Here is a 20,646-nt window from a genome sequence, read left to right as displayed (position 1 = left end):
GTCTGTCAGGGTTCACCATTTTAGAATCAATTAAGRAGTGCACAAGATTCCTGACCCCCTMCCCACRCTTGAATGGTGCTTGAAATTTTTRGAAAAGCATGGGCAGGTCTTCAGACAAGAACATCTTGTTTATTTAGCAAGCGGTTTTAATATGACATCAAAATACTTTGATATTACTCTGACTTTTTAATATTTTTTGTCCTTTTTACTCCAGACTTTTCAGGTAGCCATCTGCCAGTCAGTAGCATCGATGCTGAGAAAAGGACCTCAGTCTCTCACACGGATGGCACATACATTTCAACCACMTATACCAGAGGAGGAGAAAGGACCCTCCTGTCTATCTCCAACAGCAGCACCTCTGCTGACTCCTCAGAAAGTTCCACCTTYTTTTCTGAAATTTCCAGCCCTTTTGATGCATCAAAGTCATCTGTGGCTCATGACAGGCAGGCCAATGCATCAAACAGCAGCAGTTTTGTTGAACCATCCACGGAGCCGCTGCTGGTGCACCCTTCCAAGCTGTCGACTTCTGCTTCCTCAGGCAACATAGAAAATACAACTCTCTTCAACACTGACTCTGAGCTATTGACCACTGACAGATCTCCTCTATCTTCATCAGCATTTCCAGCCTCTTCCTCACTGTCATCACTGCAGCACTCGCTGTCATCAGCACCGCCGCCAACGCTTGTGTTTACGCTGTCAGAGTCACCCGAGCCGGGCTCGTCCTCTGTGATGGCATCTTCACCCCCTCTGCAGGCTTTGCCATCCTCCTTGCCCACTTCCTCCTTGCCCTCCCCATCTCACTTACCAACATCCTTATTACCTGTGTCTTCATCGCCTTCGTCCATCTCGCAGTCCAGTGACAGTGGTCAAGCGAGCACCACTGTGGCCACAGGGGTGGTCAGGAGGGAGCCCTCCACCACTGCCACAGCTGGCAGCTCGCCCGGAGAGACCAGCAAGCACAATGTCACACACCAGCCCCAGAACGGTGCCACCATCACCCCCACAGGGTCACCGCTCCCTACGGCACCCATGGAGCTGCTTGGTGGCCGTGTCGTGTCCGTGTCYGCTCCCGTGACAGTGACAGAGACTGCGTCACCTGGAGATGCCACCACCCGTGGGGACAGCTTTGGGAAGGCAACACCACTGCTCACCACGGCCAGCGTTGCTCCACAGGCTGCTCCAACAGATGCWCCCCTGAGTCCCCCACCCAGTACAACAAATCACAGCAGCTTTGTCCCTGCAGTGGCAGTGACCACGGTGARCCCTCCCGTGCTGACCACACCGACCGCTCGCCAGCCCACCCYGGGTGAGACCAGCACCGTCAAAGACCACAGGGCTCACACCCCCACTGCCACCAAGCACAGCTATACCACTGGTAAAAGCACAGAAGCCATGAATCCCACCACTGCAAAGCCTGGTAAAGTCACTGAGGAGAACATCCCKGTCACAAGTCCTTCTAAAGCCACTCCGACCACCAAGACCACTGTGAGCACTGCGACTACTACRGCTGCTACCAAACCAGCCAAACCAACCAAACCAACCACTGTTCCTCCATCGAGCACCACAGCTGGGCTGAGGACATCACCTCCAGCCACAGGTAAYGTGTGCAATGGCTCTCACCAGTGTTGGGGCCAGGAGCAAGCAGGGCAGGACTCCCTGGGTCCCACTTTAAGGRTTTTCAAGGAGTTGTGTATGTTTGTGAGTGTGACAAGTCTGTTGTCAGCAGGGTTTGAGGGCAGCAGCTCTGTCTCCGTGTTGATTTTTTTAAGTTAAGTGTTCAGCAATCAAGTTGAATGGCTGAAATAAGGGTGAGCATTTTGGTGAACTTGTATGATAGAAAGATTAAACTGAAATTTGACAATTTTGAGAAAATAAAGCTGATTGGTTTTGCAGGTAAGCATTGGATGCACTTTATATTTGTTKATATGTTAACAACAGCAATCAATAATGACCACTATCGGTCTTATTAATGAAAAAGTACAGTAGGCCAGCATTTGACATTTGTGTTAAAACTGCTTCTCTTGTTGCAATGGAGGATGATTTTCTCCCCATCTCACTAAAAAACCTTTTGCTTTGAGGCCTGATGTTTCTCCTGGTAGGCTATCCACACAGTCTTGCTGAGAGTGTTGTTGTAGTAATTTATTGCCACTGCYAGTCTCCTTATCTTCTCAAGTAAATACATTTGCTGAAGTCTTATATGAAAGGAAATTGACTGTGTGTTTGAAGTTCAGAGCCCAGCCATGGTGCCACTGTGGGATATTGTGTGTTCTAAAGGTGTTAATCTCAGTGAAATGCTGGCAATAACATATATTCCATCCAATAATTAAGTATTTAAAGGTTACTACTCAGGCTGATTGGTTTTAATTATAGCTGTAGCTTCATGCAAAAAAAAAAAAAATCCCTTACTGGAATGAATTATTTTTTAATTGAAAGATTAAGATAACACATCCTTTTTAGCAAYTGATTCACACTTTTGCCAAATTACTCTTTCCTTTGAAAACTAAGATGTGCCTTTTACCAGAATTCTAAAAAATCTGCTGCYGTCTTGAATATGGTGCTTTATACACGGGCCCTGAGAGAAGCAGCTGTCCTGGTCTCTGCTGTACAAAGCACAAATTGAAGGATGGCACAGTAAAAACCATGGTTTTAAATCACAGCCACTCATTTCTGGCTGCTCAGATTACAGTCACCAAACCTCCTTCTCGCTGATGCTGAGGTGGCTGTGCCAGGCTGGTGCAGGTATGAGATTGCAAATGATGCAGTGAAGCATCTGATAATGCTAAGGAGTCACAGAAGGGCAGCCRAATTGATCTCTTTTAGCTCACCAGYTGATGATTTTTATGATTCTGTAACTATAACCTGTTTTTTTCCCCCACTTTTATAGATGTGGATAAATGTCTTTCCAACCCTTGTCCTGCACTGGCCACCTGCAACAACACCCATGGCTCCTATATCTGTCAGTGTCCTCTTGGATACGAGCTGGAAAAAGGAAAGTGCAATTTAGGTAAGAAAACAGAAATTGAAAACCAGGGATGGAAATAATTATCTTTAATCTTCTAAAATAAATTGACTTAGACTCAAACTAGTTCAGGAGCTTAATGTTCCTCCCAACCACCACTTTTATCGGAGCCTTTTAGTGTTTATACAAGTGTGGTGTCTAATGCCTGTCATGTTGGGCTGCCTGGGGAGAGATGTCTGTTCCTAAAAAAGCAGCAGTGAGTGGTGGGCTTAGGCTTGTTAGTAATGACAGATGTGCCCCTTCTGCTCCTGATGTGTTTTACAAGTCCCAAAAAGCATTCGGCAGCTTATCAGCCCTGCAAGCTCTGGTGATGGCGCTTGGTTTGGGAGCAGTGAGTGGGGCCATTGTGCAACCTGGCTTCAGTGGGATCAGCCATGTGTGGAAAATTAAACAGCCGTGAAAGTCTTTGTAAGATCAAGGTCTTGTTTCATACCTTTAGCATTTTTTGAGCAGCACAGTTATTAGTTGTAACTCAGGTTCTGACCCCTTGTTTTCTGTTAGAGRACTCCCAGTCTCAAGGACTCACAATATCCCATTGTAAAGGGGAATTTGTTTTCATAGGTTTCCTTCTGACCCTTAATCAACGAGGATTAGAGGCATGGAAATTTTGCTAAGGAAACACGGGTGAGGTGTCCCTGAAGAGTGTTTTGAAACATTTCTTCAAGTTGGAATGTGTCAGCTCCTAATTTAGAGACTTGTTTTGATTATGCCTTGAACTGGGGTACGGGCAGTTTATATAAATACTGTGAAGGTGATTCTCATCATGATTTTTGTCTGGAGTTGGTACATTAGAGCAGTCTGATGTACAATTTGTGGTGAAGATAGGCTCAGTGGATGGGAAAAAAATGGGAAAGAATTGGAGTCTTTATAATGTTATCTGCAACTGTATTTGTTTTTCTGGTGGAACATAGAGCTGGAGCTCTGATTTCTAATTTCCACTGAGTATCTCATGACACTTAATACAAGATTTAGGGGTATTATCTCTGCAAGTCTGGACAACTCAGATTATTGCATTCTGCTGCTGTGAATCAAATATGAATCTAAGCACAGAAAAATGCATCTTTTGGATCTCTTTTCAAATGCCATTGCTCATTCTCTCCAGCAGTTTGAGAAATGAAAATGTCCTCTCTACAGTGCTTTATTTTGACTTGCTGATTTGATTTCCTTCCATTGCAGGGAGGACTAAGAGATTTGACATGTTTATCCCAAATTATCATAAATAACTTYGGTACCTGACACTGTCTTATTACTAAATTTACCCATCTCTCTCTGTGTTCAGGGGTCTATTTAAGTTAGTCTGTGTTTCTATATGAAATGTTAGAACACTGAAGTGAAATGCTGTCTGTTCTCAGCAGCACTGAGCTCTGGAATTTGACTGGGACTGTGGGAACATTGCAGCAACCCTTGGGAAAAAACCCAACTTTGTTTTACTGGGGCAGTGACTCTCAGAAGTGAGTTTTCAGTGTGYCTCGCAAAGGGATTTTCCATGCAAACAGTCTCTCATGTAAGACAGGTGAAACCACATCTACACGTGGCATAGAGATGGGTTCCAACTCACTTGTCTTATTYTCCTTTTTAGTGAGAATATTTATTGGCCAGGTACCCCTGAAATTAAATATCACCCACGGGAAGTACACAGAGCTCTTCCACATTGAGAGGGAGATCCTGGAGATGGTGAGTGCTCTTGCTTTGACTTTGGCCATGCTGATGAGACAARTCTTCACTCCTTTTATGACTGTAATGTTTCCCAGCCCTACAGCTGTAGCCATGTGGCTCTTGGTGAGCTGAGAGCCAGCGCTGGATTGGCTGTTGCCTTCCCCATGGGCTGTGCCATCAATTGATCCACAAAGACCCATGGGCTGGGGTTAGGGACATCTCAGTGCAGTTTTTATCCAGATCACTGCGTGTCCTGTTAGGGGTTCCTGGTCTGGCTGCACTTCATTCTGACTCTTTGGAGAAGGTGATTGGGAGATGCTGCCAAAGGAGGGGGRTGCTGGGGGCAGTTGCTGGTGCTGCCTGCACAACTTGTGCTGGGGAGTAAACACAAACAACTGCACAGATCCAGGGTTTGGGAGGCTCCTTGGGACATCTGCAGTCTCCAAGGGCGCTGCTTTGAGGTCGGCCTTGTACCGGGCTCTCTCCCTGCTGGCATCTGGCTCACCCTGACCTTTGTGGCCATTACACAGTGTGGACACAGCCTCATGTCAAAATCCCCAGGTCTTTGTTCTTRTCCGAGGCTGTGCARTGGTGACTTTGCTCACCCCTYMCTGGCAGCAGGGCAGTGCACCTCTYTTGTAGAGCAGATGAACCCAAGAGCCCTCTTGGTCTCAGCAGGCATCTCTGGAAGGCACAGGGTGGTGTCAATGAGCCAGCAGGGCTATTCCATGCTACATCCCATGGGACTGCCTCCCTCCATCACCCCCTGGGGCACTAACAGCTGCTCTCTCCTTCCTTGCAGCTCAATGCATCGCTGTCAGCCTTGCCAGGGTACCACCACTCCACAGTCAAGGCAAGCAGGTAAGGCTGAGGCTGAGGAAAAATGAGAAACTTGAGCATTGGGGACCTTTGACTTGAGATCCACATTCTCCATTTCCAGTTGGTGCTGGGCTAAAATCTGACCTGGCAGTGGTACAGAGCATGAGGAATGATGCCTGACCAGCTTGCCTGGCTCACCTGGTACTCTCCTCCTGACCTGAGCAGCCTGGGGATGGGCTTGGGAGCTGCCCAGGAGGGATGGATGGCTGGTTCCAAAGTGAGCCATCAGTATCCCATCTGTGTTTTCCTCTCTGTGTGTATGTTAGTCTTGTTTTTAAGGTCTGCTACAGAGCCCAGTGTGTGTGTAATGCTGTGTCTGTGATGAGCATCGCTGCTGTTAGAGCAGTCCTGTGTGTAAGGTGCTAATGATCACATCAGACTGACCCGTGACACTCAGGGCTGTTTTGTTTTGTTTTTTGTTAGGGAGGCAAATTTTGTGCATGTTTCAGTGCAATCCACGTTCTCTTTAGCATCCAACGTGACCTTATACGATGTTATCAGCAGCGTGAAAAGCTACATTCGAGCTTGCAAATCCCCCACTGAAGCCTGCCAGTTCATCTCCAGCCTGAARCCACTCCACAGAGGTAAACAGCATCTGGAGGGACTGTGACAGGAGGGGAAAGGGATGTTTTATTTGGCTTCTTTTGTAACAGGGGAAGAAAGATTTGCTATTTGGAAAAATCCCTCTGAATCTTTTTATCTTACTTAAATGGGAGTCATCTTAAGAACCTCACGGTACAAAAGGGATGCAGATACYGAGCCTTATCTTTACCACATGTGTGAGAAATCTGCCTCACTGAGAAAATATTGCACAGTACAGGATTAGAGGCATTATAGGGCAGCCTTTCATCTCTGGGATGTGACACTGGGCCCAGCCAGATCAAAAAACCATAACTCTTAATTCCACACACACGGCTGGGAGCCAGGGAAAGGGTGTGAAAGCCAAGAGACAAAACCCCGCCAGTGAACTCGATTAGAGCTGCTGGAGGCTGTGTGGCGAGCTCTGCTCTTCTCTCTGCCTAGTTTCAGTGCTGCAGGTTGTTAAATTGTTCACAGTTTTCTGATTTCTGTACTGAATCCTGTATCTGCTAAAGGGGAATGTGGATATGGCACATGAAGGTGGGGGAAGGACACCAGTGCTGTGCCCTGGAATCTCCCAGTTCTTGTTTCTTAAGGGATCGATGGAGGAGATTCAGCTGTGAGAGGTACCTCAGGATGCATGGAATGAGCACCCTTGAAAGAATTTCCTGCAAGAAAACTGCTGCTTGCAGAGTTTTGTGACTTTTGGGTTCAAGGCTTTGAGGTTTGGCCTTGAGGARGATGAAGGGTGGCAACACTTAGCCCTGGTTTAGTAGGAAACCCCCAACCTGATTTTGGCAAAGTAAACATGCAGATGAGAAGGTCAGTGTGTGCTTTGATTGCAATGTGCTCTGTTTTAAAGCCACACTCTTCCCATGGATCACTTTGAATTATTTGGGTAAATCAGCCCATATTATACCTACCCATTACCTCTGATAAAATGCTTCTGTAAAGCCTACTTCTAACTTGAAATAAGGAGAATAAGAAACAAATTGTTCTTGTGTAAGTACCTAAAAGAGAAGACGTCAGATTTAAAAAAAAAAAAAATTGATCTAGCAAGGAGAGGTTTATAAAAGGAGAGTGCCAAACGAGTGACATATTTTCCATAAAAACCTATTTCTCACAAATGTTTATTCATTCCATTTAGTCTGACCTCCCAGTAAAAAATGTAAATTTGATGACACAATTTCCATAATTCATCCACAGTTTTGCTGAATGCTCATTGTAACAAGTCTGGCTTTCTAAAGTAAAACACTGCTTCAAAGTAATGTAAATGAAAGGACAAWTTTTTTTGTTTGAAAAATGAAAAAATCTTGTGCTTAATACTGAAATGGAAAAGAATTGGTTTGGTCTAAGCAAAATGTTTCATTTGATATAAACTTAAAAATTGATTTGTTGGACYGTGTCAGAGGATGAATGTGTTTGAGCTGGAGCCAAACCAAATTTTTCTTTTTCATTTCCCCCCTTCTGCTTCCGAACTGAAACATTTATTATTCAACCCCTGTATTTGCCTGTACAAATGATGGTAGTTACACAAGAAATKGTGACATAGGGTAATGTTGACTTTATACTAATGGAACAAATATTGCTATAAAAAAAAAGAGATTAAAGCAGCACATCAGCTGAATGGGATGCCCAGAGAGAGCAAATGTGCATAAAGGGGGGTTGGGAGATGCTCACACTGATGTTGGCTGTCTCTTCTCAACAGTGGGCAGCTTGTGCAGACTGAAAGACCCTGAATGCGACAAGGAAACTTCRGAATGCACCGACTTTGACGGAGTAGCTCTCTGCCAGTGCAAAAGTGGGTACTTCAAATACAACAAGATGGACCACTCCTGCAGAGGTATTGCTCTTTATGTGGTGTGTTTTGCCTGGATTTTCCTTAAAGTTTTTTTCCCAGTGGAAATGAGTGTGCGTATGTAGTGCTGTGCATGTGAAAAGCTCAATATTATGAATAAATATTAGCAGCTCAAGTTTCTTTTATTTAATTAGGGGGCTTTTCAGCAGACACTGAAGATACAGTCTCTCTCTAGGAATAATATTATCTCTTTCTGGAGCATGCTGTGAGTCACAGTGATTGAGGAGAGGGAGAAAGGGGCCTGGCTGCTTTGGGCTCCAGTTCAGTGGCACAGAGCAGAGATGACGTGTGTCTCTGCCTGTTTTGATTTTGTCTGAACTCTCAGTGAACTTAGGGGAAGTGCTTTAAACTCACAAGCTTATATTAATATATCATCAGTATTTTTAAAATTTMTATCTGAAAATGATTATGGATTTATTTTTCAGCTAGGCATCAAATTGAAATTTTAAGCTGAAAAGTCATATTATTTTCTTAGCTATTTCTCAGATCAACAAATCTGTTTTTGCCGCATTTTAAAGAAAGTGTTTGCATGCCAGTGTTCAAAGTGACTTCTGTAGGATCAGGCTGTCCATTCCCTAGTTTCAGTGGTKGCTGTAGGGCTTCTTGAGAAATGCAGTTTTCTGATGACATATCAGTAACAATGGCASTAGTGGTTATATATTGCTTCTGGCACTGCCTGCTGGGCTGCTCTTGAAATGGGAGGAGATGCTTTTTCCGTTCCAAATCTGAGAGTGAGAAAAATGTGCMTGGAAATAACTCATGTGCTGCAGAYTCTGGGAGGGACAGCTCAGAGATGGGCATCTCTGCATCCCAGGTCATGGTCCTGCCTCTCCTTCACTCTGTGGCTCCTTTCCCTGTGTCAAAACCTTTCCCTTTGTGTTTTYCTCCCTTCCCCTCATCTTGTATGTTGGAGGAAGGGTTTCTTTTGGGAAACACTGARCATCTCCACCAGCCCTGCATAGTCAGAGGGACTTATGTAATGAGTGAGGAGCTGAGCTGAAACTTGGGAGGCTTTTACCCAATTTTTGTTCCATCATGGACAGTGGGGACCCAGGGAAGGTTATTCCATTTGTCTTGTTCTGTTATCTCTTGCCAAGCACCGAAGATAAATACCTGAAGGGTGGTGAGGCACTTGGATGTGATCGTGGTAGAGAGCTAAGAGTTCTGAGATCTTGTACATGTGATTACTCCCTACTTATGAAACTTGTTCGCTGTAGAAAATATAAAACCTTATCTGTAAACAGTGAGGCATCAATTCCACCTCCATCTCACTGCTATCAGTTGGAAACACCTTATTAATCAGAGTGAGAGGTTCTGAGGGACAGGGCTGATGTGGCCTTTAGGCTGTAGTGCAGAGGCGTGAGGGCAGCACTGATTTTCATTATCACTTGTGTGATAATGGTTATGGGGTGGTTGGGATTTTTAAAGGCTTTTTCAAAAGCCAAGCTCTGGCCCCCATTTGATATTTAGGGCTATTTTGCTGATAAATATAGCATACAATATTCCAGCCACTTTGAAAGTCTCTGCCCTTTTGGTGCCTAAACAGGAACTGAGGTTTCGTGAGCGTCCGACCCTCATTGTGGGCTGTGAAAATGCAGTGTAGTAGCTCCAATTATAGTATTTGCAAAGAGGGAAATGGCTATTGTGCTGCCCTGTCCGGTCTCCCCCGTGGGAAGGCTGGGAGAATCAGCTGCCCTGACCCACAGGGTTTGTTCTGTYCTCCTTGCAGCATCTGTGCTCAGGGCTGTGCTTGAAAAAGCTTCCCATGGACCAAGGAAGGGCTGTCTCTCTCTCTCTCTCTCTGAGCCACAGGAGTTCCAACATGTTGGCTGTGGTACCTCTTGCTGTGCTGTTCAGTGTCTCTGGGTCKCTGTTGATTTTCAATCTTCTCAGTATCTTCAGGGCTATTTCAGTAACAGAGCAGCAAACCYGATGTGCCAGCTTTTCAAGGGCATGCTATTTTTACTAGTACTGGAATGAAGCAGCCAGCAGCAAAGCAGTTTTCCAAAGAGACCCCTGAGTGTCTTTTTGGAAAGCAAAGGAATCCTAGGTTGAAGAGCATAACTTGATAGCTTTGCTTGGCCCCTGACACTTAGGCCCTTCCTCTGTTCCCTGCTTGTGTTTGAAATCTTGCCAAGTGAGTGTGACAGTGAGAGCTCTCCTGGGAGCATGTTCAAAAGAGCAGGAAAGATGCCAAAGGAGAAAGCAAAGTGGCAGGAAAAGACACAGTCAGGAGAGGAAAACACATAAGCACCAAGTTTCTAAGTAAGACAGAGAAATGCATATTCAGGATCTTGCTTTTCCTCTTTACTGCCTCTATATCCTCGTGACCTGAGAGCTGTGTGCCAGTGAGGTCCCAAGGCTGCTCCTGCCCGTGGCACAGCTCCAGATTTGAATCTGCTCAAGGTGTGCATGCCTTGCATCGTGGGGGCCAGTTGCTACAGCGAGTCTGTGTCTGCAATATTTGTGATGTGAGGACATCTCTCTTCTKTGTCCACACATCCTGAGGATGCGAGGCAGGCAGAAGATGGGAAATTTTGTTATCCCTGTGCTTGCAACATCTATTTCTGGGAAAAAATCAARAGGGTCAAAGGGAACCTGAGAGCATTCAGAGAAAAGCTGCAATAATTAGGGAGACTCGAAGATTTCAGTGGCCTTGGCTTTATTAAAGATAAAGGAATGGTTTGGTGGTGAGGARTAGAAATCTGATCATATAACCTTTTCCAATCTAATAAGTAAACATTCAAAGTCTGGAATTTGACACTGGGGTAATTCAGACCAGAAAGAAGGTGAATGTTTTTGATGGCTAAGGAAAATTAACTTTGTGTGCATCTGACCCAGGGCTGTGGTTGATTGTCTGTCACTAAAAATATTTAAATCAGTCTTGGGTGTTTCTTTAAAACTTAGCTCCAGTCCAGCTATTTGATTTGAAACTGGAATTAAATTTAGGGAARTTCTGTGACAGTTTTAAGCGCATAGTGTTTGAAGGGGAAAAATCCATGAGCATTTTTTTTTTTCACTTAACAATTCCCTGTGGAATGTGCTACAGGGGTTTCCCAGACCCTCGGGTGATGTCTTGCAGAYCCCAAGGGTTACTGCCTGTGCTGGCCCTGGCTTGTCCCGCTGTCCCAAGCGACTCTGTGTCACTCCTGCCCAGGTCTTTGGGTGACCACCTTTGCTGCCTCTGCAGTGCAATTGTTGTCCAATGTATCATCCCCTTTGCTGTTCATCATAAGGGTGGTATAACTTCCTCAGATAGTTTAGGACAGCTGTCCATAAGCATGGAAGTTATTTAATTTTGAAGTGATGGTTTTCGTTTTTCACCAGCACATATTTTGCACATAGCAACTCTCTGGATTATTTAGACCTAATAAATTCAATTTCCATTGTATAGTAAAGTATGATATGTTAAAATATGATTTAGCTGCAAATTTGAAAGATCAGAAAAGAAGGTGACATGAGAAAAAAACCAGCGTTCCGCTCTGGGTCACTCTGACTGTGTTTGTATAACATCTTCTTGCAGTGCTAACATTTAAAAGTAATTAATAACATACACCAATGCTAAAGTAGTATGATTCAAATGGGGTTTCAAAACAAAAACTGGAGGCACTTGCATATTTTTTACATTGCTGTTTGGTGGGAAGCAGTACAAGTGTGCAGTGAGTTTTCATTTGGGCAAAAAGAGGCTCTGCTGGGAATTACATTACCAKCAGCCCAGCCTCTGCCAGGCTCCAGGCAGGCTCTGCCTGGAAACCCTGAAATGGTTCCATCACAGCCAGAGGGAGGTGAATTTAGTGCAGGATGTTTTGCCTAAACCAGAGGACTCCTGCCATCATCCCATGGAAGTGCGCGGCGTTCCCGCAGTGCGCTCTGCCCGGGGTGGTTGGAGGTGAGGCTGCCCTGGGAAGCAGCGGTGGGAAATCCCTCCCGGCTCCACTACGCGGTGCTCACGGCCCTTCTCTCTGATTTTAGCCTGTGAAGATGGATATAAACTGGAAAACGAGACTTGTGTGAGGTATGGTGACTGTTCTGCCCTCCTCCTACCCCACCATCCTTGCTCTGGTGATCTGTCGGCACAACTGAGCCACTGAAACTCCTGTTGTTCTCTTTTCCCAGCTGCCCCTTTGGCTTGGGTGGATTCAACTGTGGAAACCGTGAGTACCAAATTTTGTTTCTTTTATTTTCTACAGTGTCAGAAATGGGAGATTTGAAACAAGTAATTGCAAGTGATTGTGTCTAAAATGCAGTAGGTACATGCTACTTCCGTCAGTGTTTTTTGTTTCTTCGTTTTCTGTTGAAAGTCATTTTGTGGAGCTTCTTTGACAAATGACTTGCCGTTAACTTAATGCTGTCTCCCAAGGAAAGGAGATCTCCTTTCCCTGGATACTCTGTCAGGATAGCACATATAGTGGGCACTCTTTAAGCARAACATTTGAAGGTGAATCCATGAAATACCATTTGAATTATTCTGATCTATCAGTGATGGGAATCTATTCCTTAGGGAAACAAGAACTTGTTTCCGTTTCACTTGAACATTTAAGGCTATATTACTCACAGAGGAGGGAAGGTGGGAAGTTAATCTCTTTGCACTGGGACTGTAGGAATGTTGACACTGGGGTTTAAAAGCACAGCACTGTTTCTGAGTCTCTGTCTCTCCCGTCTGCAGCGTATCAGCTCATCACGGTGGTGATTGCTGCTGCAGGAGGGGGACTGCTGCTGATCATGGGCATTGCACTGATTGTCACCTGCTTCCGGTAGGTACCGCTGCCAGGCCTGGCTCATCCTCCCAGTGGAGCTCTGAACGACCAAAACATAGGTGAAAACACAGRATAACTAAGGATCAAAACATAGGTGAAAACATAAACAAGTGGGTTAATCAGAGGTACTGAAGTATCACACTGTGCTTTCATTTGGGACTTTTTTTTTTCCCAGCAGTTGGGCTAAACAACTGCACTGGGTGTCTCTTAATGGTACACCTGGAAGTCATGTCCTCTAAGGATGGAGGGGCAGAGGAGTCCTTCCCATGCAGAGCTGTAAGGCTCTGAAGCCAGGAAGCAGACTCCAAAAGTGCAAGCTAAGTTGAAAGGAGAAGTTCAGGCAGAAGTTTAGGGATAGGTTACTTGCCATTGCACAAGTGCTGTTTGAGGGTATTTAAGGCCGTTTTCATTTCCATTATGGACAAGTCCTACATGTGCTCTCACTCAGTGTGTCTCTCCCTCTCTCACACACACACATCCCTAGTGTGTGCCAGCAGGTGGCTTTGGACTGGAGGCAAAATGTCCTTGCCAAGGAAGCTGTTTTGTGATTTATGTAGCCTGAAAAGAGATGCCTAGCAGTTATACCCTTTCCCACCATTCCAGTCCCCAAATCTAGGATTTCAAAGCTCTCTGATAAAGCTGGCAACTGGATTTATCAAAAATATATGGCAGTAGTATGGCAGGTACAGTGCTGTGCCCCTGTTCCCCCATGTTTTGAGCCAGGGGGACCCCACCAAAGCCCAGCCAGGAGATGAGGTGGCCAGTACAACCCCAGGCCCCAGACTGCAGATCTCCACAGGGATTCACTGATGTTCTCATGAGTCCTGGCCTTTGGCAGCTTGTGTGACTTCCTGGAGGATGCTGTGCTTTGAACTGAAGTGTCACCAAAATCCACTCATACAACATTATAGTCCTGGAGGGACATTTGGTGTCACTCAGGCCAGCTCCTTGCAGCTCTTCCTTCTTAGGGATTAACATAATGCCTACAAGTGCTGTGATTATTAGCATGGGGGCTCCTATACTTTTTTCTCCCTCAATTTCCATGATTTTTTCATTTACTTAGATGAACACACATGTTTTTAAGCAAAAAGGGGCATAGCTGGAGCAAGTTGGAACAGGAGGGGTTCAAACTGAATGTAGGGAAAAATGCTTTCACCGAGAGGACAGTAAGTCAGTGGAGTAGGTTGCTCAGGGAGGTTGCTATCCCTGTCTTTGGAGATTTCAAATTCCACCAGATTATGCCCTGAGTTGTGTGATCTGCTCTGAAGCCAAGTCAGATATGAAATCAGAAGATTGAGCTATAGTCCATCTGAGGTGATCTTTGTTCCCCATCAAGATTCATAACATCGAGTAATGGTCTCTCTTGAGATCATGTCAGAAGTGTATACAGGATAGCAGGATAAATTAAATGTTTTCACTTTCCCTCATTCTTTTATAAACAGGAAGAATAAAAATGACATAAGTAAACTGATTTTCAAGAGTGGRGATTTCCAGATGTCACCTTATGCTGAATATCCGAAGAATCCCCGAGCACAGGARTGGGGCAGAGAGACCATCGAGATGCAGGAGAACGGAAGCACCAAGAACCTGTTGCAGATGACAGATGTCTATTATTCGGTACCTAATCATAGCTTGACTTTCAACTCTTTGTGCCCTATACAGGAAAGAGATATTCCTTTAGTTTTGGAAGTGCAGATCCCTTTCCTGCAARATAAAAAGCAAATGTCTTCCATAGACAGCAAGGCATCAGGAGTCCTACGGGCTCCAGCTATTCACCCGTGGTGAATATCAAAAGAGATGACATTAGGAAAAATGCTTAGGAAGTGTTTAGGAATATTTTGGTAAAAATGCTCCAAAAGCCCAATCCTAGAGTAGAGAAGAACAGTTTAAGGTTTTGGACAAACTGCTAGGGTRCCCTGTAGGTAGTTTTCTCCTATCCACCCTCACTGATGAAGAGGAAGGTTGAAATCTCTGTCTGGGGAACTTCCCCCCAAACTAGGAAGATACTGGTCACTGAGGACCCCTCTTTTCCTCCATTCCTTCCCTCTCCAGGGTGCATAAGGAACATCCCTTCACCTCTGAGGGAATAAGGAGTAACAGGCTGTGTAGGGCACAGAAAGAAAAAAGACTTTATGTCATGGTTGGTACAATCTGATGGTATCCAGAGCTGTGGTTCTGCTCTATTATCTGTCACTTATCTTCAGCAACATGTACTTAAGATTTGCATGAGTTATTCATGTGAGTGAAGGTTACAGAATTTCACCCAAGTCACACATTCTGGGCTCCATGCTTTCCAGAGCAGAGAACAGGGAGCATGACTATTTTTCTGGCTTGTCTTTTAAGTTTTCCAGTAAGCAAATTTACTGGGTTTTACAGCATGGAGGCAAATAATCTTCCTTCATGCTTCCGCTAAGAATTTGAAATATTSGAGATATTTGAAAATGAAAATGCAGTTCCAAATTTTTTAGGAGACTTAWGATGCTAGGAACTAGAAAGGGAAACATTTTAGCAAGCAGTAGGTGATGAGGGCTTGGCAGGGATCTGCTCTGTACCAGGACAAACCAAGTGGCTTTATGTTATTCACTGGGTGAAATGATTGCACATTAGCAGAAGACTCTTCAAAGCAGGACAGTAACTTTGATTTTTCTAGAAGTATTTCTTAGGGATGGATCTGGGAGAATATCCTTTTTGTGAAAGTTGTTTCAATACCTGAGCTCTTCAGTAGATCATTTTTTAATTAAAAATTAACTGCGTACTTAGACCACACTTGGTAGATTAGTCAGGTAAACTTCAAGTCTGTTCGTTGGTCAGATGTTGAAATTAGATTTCATCATAATAATCCCTTCAGGCAATACAGAAAAGTCATTCTAGGTTATAGAAATCATTAGCGATCATGCTGTTCCTTCTAGCTACTGAAATAACTGCTWGGAAAGGTGGTAAGACTGTGCCTGAAGGAGGATTTGAGTGTGACAATAAGACCCTTTTTATTTAATTTTTTTGCTAATACAGCCAACTGGACTGAGAAATCCTGAACTGGAAAGAAATGGACTTTATCCTCCCTACACTGGTTTGCCTGGATCTCGACATTCATGCATCTACCCTGGACAATACAATCCRTCCTTCATCAGTGACGAAACCAGAAGAAGAGACTATTTTTAGCAGAGTGGAGAGGGAGTGGAAGATTGACACAGTTGTGTGGCCCTTAATCCCCAGGTACAGTTGTCTCCTGGGTAGTTCAGGCCACATCAGTCTTACTCTTCCCATTTAATAGGAAGGACTTTGAACTTCATGCTGAGCATTGCTGCCCTGAGGGACAGTCACAGTTGCTGAGCATCAGAGAGGAGGAGGAGGAGGAAGAGGAGGGAATGGCTCAAGAAGCACACCACTAACAGACCCAGAGGGAAGCCAACACACGTRCTCCGTTTTCATTTTTCACTCTTGGCGCTACGTGGCAAGCATGGATCAGTACAGGCAGATGAACTGTGCCCAGCACTCTGTGTTGAATACCACTGGGGAGTGTCTTGTTTACAGATCTCGCTCACTGTTGACTGTACTTGTCTTCCCAGCCAGCCTTCATGCAAAGATTCACTGTGCAACTGCTTTTGGTAGGGCGAGTTTGTCCACTCCCTTTTCCACCGCTGCATTGCTGTCTGCTTCGTGCACAACAGGGAAGCTGACTTGTCTTCTGGCCCTCACTCCTTACTGTAAAAGTTCTCCASATGTCTGGGTCCTTGCTGAAGCCCAGTGTCTGGCAATATTGGCTGAATTAATGCGTTGATTGTCTCCAAGAAGTGGGGGAAGGTTGGTCACACCACTGCAATTTTAACTGAAAGGAGGCACAGTTGTTCCTATGTGCTGCTTTGAAAACCTTCTCTGTATAGGGAATGTTGTTGTTTTGTCAGCCAGTGTTGTCCAGAAGCGATGCCACTACACACCATCATGGTGCTTCCATATGGGATCCTTTGGGGCTCTGTTTCCCTGCAAGGATTTAAATGCCTGTGGAAACAGCAATACAAGATTAAATAATTACTCACAGGAAAGAAAAAGATGATCTGTGAATTCAGATGGTCTTTTTGAGGAATCTGTGAAGGAGCAATAATGCTRTAGCCTTGGTAGACAGAGGAACTTGAATTCTGGGCCCTGAAGGTGGGACATTGTGTATTCAAGCCTCCACAGTCCAGCTTGAGTTCTGTAGGAGCTGTGGAGGCTTTCACTGCACTGGAAAATAGGGCTTACTGCAGTCATTTGCATTTAAGGGAGAGTAAAACATGATGCTTGCAATCCTAGCATAGCAAAGAAGTTGAAGTGTTTTTCTTTCTTCCATTGTAGTTTCGAGTGCTTCAGACCGGGGAAGTTCCCTCACCCAGGTGTGTTCATACATATTAGCAGAAGCTGAAGAAAGTAAGTTAGCATATTTCACACCAAAGATCAGACTGAAACTTGTGGACTGTATTCTGACCGAAACAGGGTGTTGAAAGAGATCTTACTGATCACAGAACCTTAGAATGGGTTGGGTTGGAAGACATCTTACAGATCATCGTGTTACAACCCTGCTGCCAAGAGCAGGGGCAYCTTCCACTAGACCAGGCTGCTCAAAGTCCCATCCAACCTGGCTTTGAGCACTTGCAGGGGTTGGGTAACTTCTCTGGGCAACCTGTGCCAGTGCCTCCCCACTCTCATGATGAGGAATTTCTTCCGTATTACTAATCTAAATCATTGCTCTTTGTCCTATCCCTACATGCCCTTGTGAAAAAAGCCTCTCCAGCTTTCCTATAGGCCTCCTTTTGTTACTGGAAAGTGCTCTAAGGTCTCCCTGGAGCTTACTCTTCTCCAGGCTGAGCAGCCCCAGCCTTCTCGGASTGTCTTCATAGGAGAGCTGCTCCAGCCTCTGACCATCCTTGTGGTCAAGCTCCTCTGGGCTTGTTCTTTCTGGTATTTGGCCCCCTCAGAGCTGAACACATCACTGCAGGTGGGGTCTCAGGAGAGCAGAGTGGAGGGAGATAATCCCCTCCCCACACTGGTTGTGGTGCAGCCCAAGTCACAATTGGCTTTCTGGGCTGTGAGAGCACATTGCTGGGTCATGTTGAGCCTCTCATCAACYCACASCCCAAGTCCTTCTCCTCAGGGCTACTTTCTATTCYCCAACAGCCTGTATTTGTGCTTGGGATTGCCCCGACTCGCAGGAAACATAACGAAATATGATGAAGTATATTTACCACTTATCTTTACAGCAGTGCTAATCTGAGTCATCCAAACCCTGTTTAGATCCAAGGTCCAGATGCAGTTTCTCCTCTTGAATGTGAGTGTGCTTTTAATTCAAGGTGGCTTTTAATTCAAGTTTAGCCACTAACCACCCTATCTGCAGTGTGTACATAAGCTGATATTCCCTTCTCCCAGCATGCTTTAAAAGACACAGTGCCTACAAGTTCACTAGGTTGCTCAGCTCACTGAAGCACTGAGGATCACAGGGTGCATCCCCCAGTGTCTGACCCCAAGTAAGGGCAGCAGTTCAGGTGCTGCAGTCCATGAGTGATGTTCTTCTGCCTTTTGTTAGCAGCTGATCTTTTAGTTGCACAGGATTCATTGGCTGATGGGAACTAAGGACTTTGTTGTGCTGTAGGATCCTTCAAAACAGGAGATTGGCAGGGTCATTTCTGTGTGGGTGAATTGCCTCTGGTTTCGAGAGTGCCCAGACAGAAAGGACAGCCTTTCCTGTGATATGGACTAGAGTTTTGGTTTTGTTACGTAAGAAGAGAGGAAGCTGGAATTCATGCTGAATCTAAATCCAAAGTCTATAGACAAGCACTGGACTTTGTCCTTTTTTAATAAAGCAGCTTATGATAAAGGAAGTATCCCAGCAATGATGAGAATCCTATGATTTAACCATGTGCCAGCGTTTCCTCAGGTAGGGAAGGATTTAGACACTTGTTTATAGGCAAAGTTGTTTAATTGTTTGGTTGGTTCGTAGACTGGGAGATGAACCTGTTGTGTGTCAGGTACAAAGGACAAAGTATGACAAATCAACTTACAGTTGCAGATCAGTCCTTCTGTACAAAGAGTGTATGAACAAAACTTCTGGTCTGTATTTCACAGCACATTACTGTGAAATGCAAGGGATTTGAGTGAAATTGGGATAGGACTATTTCTATTTGAAATGCACAAAAGTTTGCAAGTAATTGATTTTAATATCTTAATGGCCTTCAAATACTTTTTAAATTGCATCTGGGAAGAAAGTGTTTCAATAAATCCATCAGCATTTTTTGAGTGAGGACTGCAAATCTTGGACTTCTCTGATTAGAGAATGTTATTGCACTGAAGTTTTCACTCTGCCATAGGAGGTAAACATTGGGATATTTCTTAAGAGGATTTATCCATTGCAGGCTGACCTTCTACTTAGCTTGGGTAAGAAAGGAGTCACAGAGCCAATGTCTAGCCCACAGGATGAGGAGGAAAATGGTCTCTCCTCACCTGCCACACCTTCTCTGGGTATCTTAGGCGGTCCTGCTCAGCAGGCAAGGAGGAGTCAGCACCCGGATGAGTGCAGGTGCTTTCCCCTGCGGTGATCCAGGAAGCTTTTGTGAAGGTGTCAGAGGCAGCCTGGAGTGATTCAGCCCCTGGGTTTCCACCAGCCCAGCTGCAATCTGTGCTGCAGTGCTCCTGTCTTCAGCCAGGCACCACCCTGGCTGCTGGGACAGAAGGGGTGGGTGCCACGCACTGTGTTGTCACAGTTTATGATGGTTATTTTACTGCAAGTGTTTGCTGCCTCACCCCAGCAGTAYGGGCTCGCCCAGCCACAGCAGGGATGTGGCCTGCCTGTTTCAGTGCAGATTGTCTCTGGGTAAAACTGCCAACAGGATCTTCTCTGTGTCTGCCATAAACAAAGCACCCTCTGGTAGTGGCCTGGGGCTTGTTGTTCCTCTTGGGTATAAGAAGGGTCTCTATGTGCCCTCAAAACCGCTTGTAAAATTAGATGCTTCTCTGTTCACCACGTAACTCCCTGCAGGATGTCTAACTAAATGCAGCTTAGTTCTCAGAGTATTTAGATTACTTCTAGCTACTCTGAATTACAAATTTTGAGCACACTGGATGTTTTTGCTAAGCAGGAATCASTCTCCACTATCCAAGAGGATAAGAGGGAAGTGGCATGTTTTTGATATGGAGGATGCAAGTGGTTCAGCCAGATGTGGGGAAAGGAAGATAAACTACACCAACACTACTCATAAATCTGCTATTGCTCTTGCTGCTGTGGAAAGTGAGGGAAACAGTCAGCAAGAATCTATGGGCAGTTGTGTGGGTTTATTTTAAAATAAATTTGGGGAAAAATTGCTAATTCTGTTGCTTGACAGAAAARGTTGTGAGAGGCTTGTGTTTGCTGCTGTGGTGCTCTGCCAGTTGTGCTGACAAAACCACAAAACCCCCTTACCCATGACAAGTCAGCATAGTAGATGCAGTTCCTGTGAACAGATCAGCAAAACACAGATTTGAGGGATCTTTCAAAAGGCTGTTCAAACCTACAGTCTTCCTGTGTCCTGCTGCTTGCCCTGGGCAGTTCTTCCAGCTGCACTGGGTTTTTTTTTTCATACTGTTGAAATCTCACAKCACTGAATTGGATTTTAAGTAGAAATAGCAGGCTATGTTGATGCCCTTTTCCCCCACATTGCAAGCATTAGGTTTTATAGCATCAATGAATCTCATTGCTATTGTTGCATTTCCCATCAGCTCCACTGGCACAGTTATGTACTGAATTACTGCTCGTGAACAGCCTTGTGAAAGTTATCTGCCTCCACACTGAAGGGTGGTAAAAGGCTTTAAAAATGGCAGTAAATTGCAGGTAGAGAGAGGTGCTGTGAAATTGTTTGTGCCAATACTTGTACAKGTTGCTTGCTGGRACCTGAGTG

General features: G+C 44.9%; 1 protein-coding gene across 1 annotated transcript in view; it reads left to right on the top strand.

Moving 5' to 3' along the window:
- The window catches only part of HEG1 (heart development protein with EGF like domains 1), a 33,035-nt gene extending 12,389 nt beyond the window's left edge, over positions 1-20,646 (top strand). Inside the window, exons 11-21 of the mRNA XM_057368589.1 lie at positions 215-1,597; positions 2,885-3,004; positions 4,599-4,693; positions 5,478-5,536; positions 5,978-6,138; positions 7,842-7,976; positions 11,964-12,006; positions 12,108-12,145; positions 12,658-12,745; positions 14,191-14,365; positions 15,758-20,646. Of these exons, the coding sequence (XP_057224572.1) occupies positions 215-1,597; positions 2,885-3,004; positions 4,599-4,693; positions 5,478-5,536; positions 5,978-6,138; positions 7,842-7,976; positions 11,964-12,006; positions 12,108-12,145; positions 12,658-12,745; positions 14,191-14,365; positions 15,758-15,907 (2,447 nt within the window). The 3' untranslated portion in view covers positions 15,908-20,646. The remainder of the gene's footprint in view (positions 1-214; positions 1,598-2,884; positions 3,005-4,598; positions 4,694-5,477; positions 5,537-5,977; positions 6,139-7,841; positions 7,977-11,963; positions 12,007-12,107; positions 12,146-12,657; positions 12,746-14,190; positions 14,366-15,757) is intronic.

The sequence above is a fragment of the Malurus melanocephalus genome, unplaced genomic scaffold (assembly GCF_030028575.1).
Source record: "Malurus melanocephalus ecotype Western Australia unplaced genomic scaffold, MMel_1.1 scaffold_94, whole genome shotgun sequence".
NCBI lineage: Eukaryota > Metazoa > Chordata > Aves > Passeriformes > Maluridae > Malurus > Malurus melanocephalus.
This window is presented reverse-complemented; position numbering and strand designations above follow the sequence as displayed.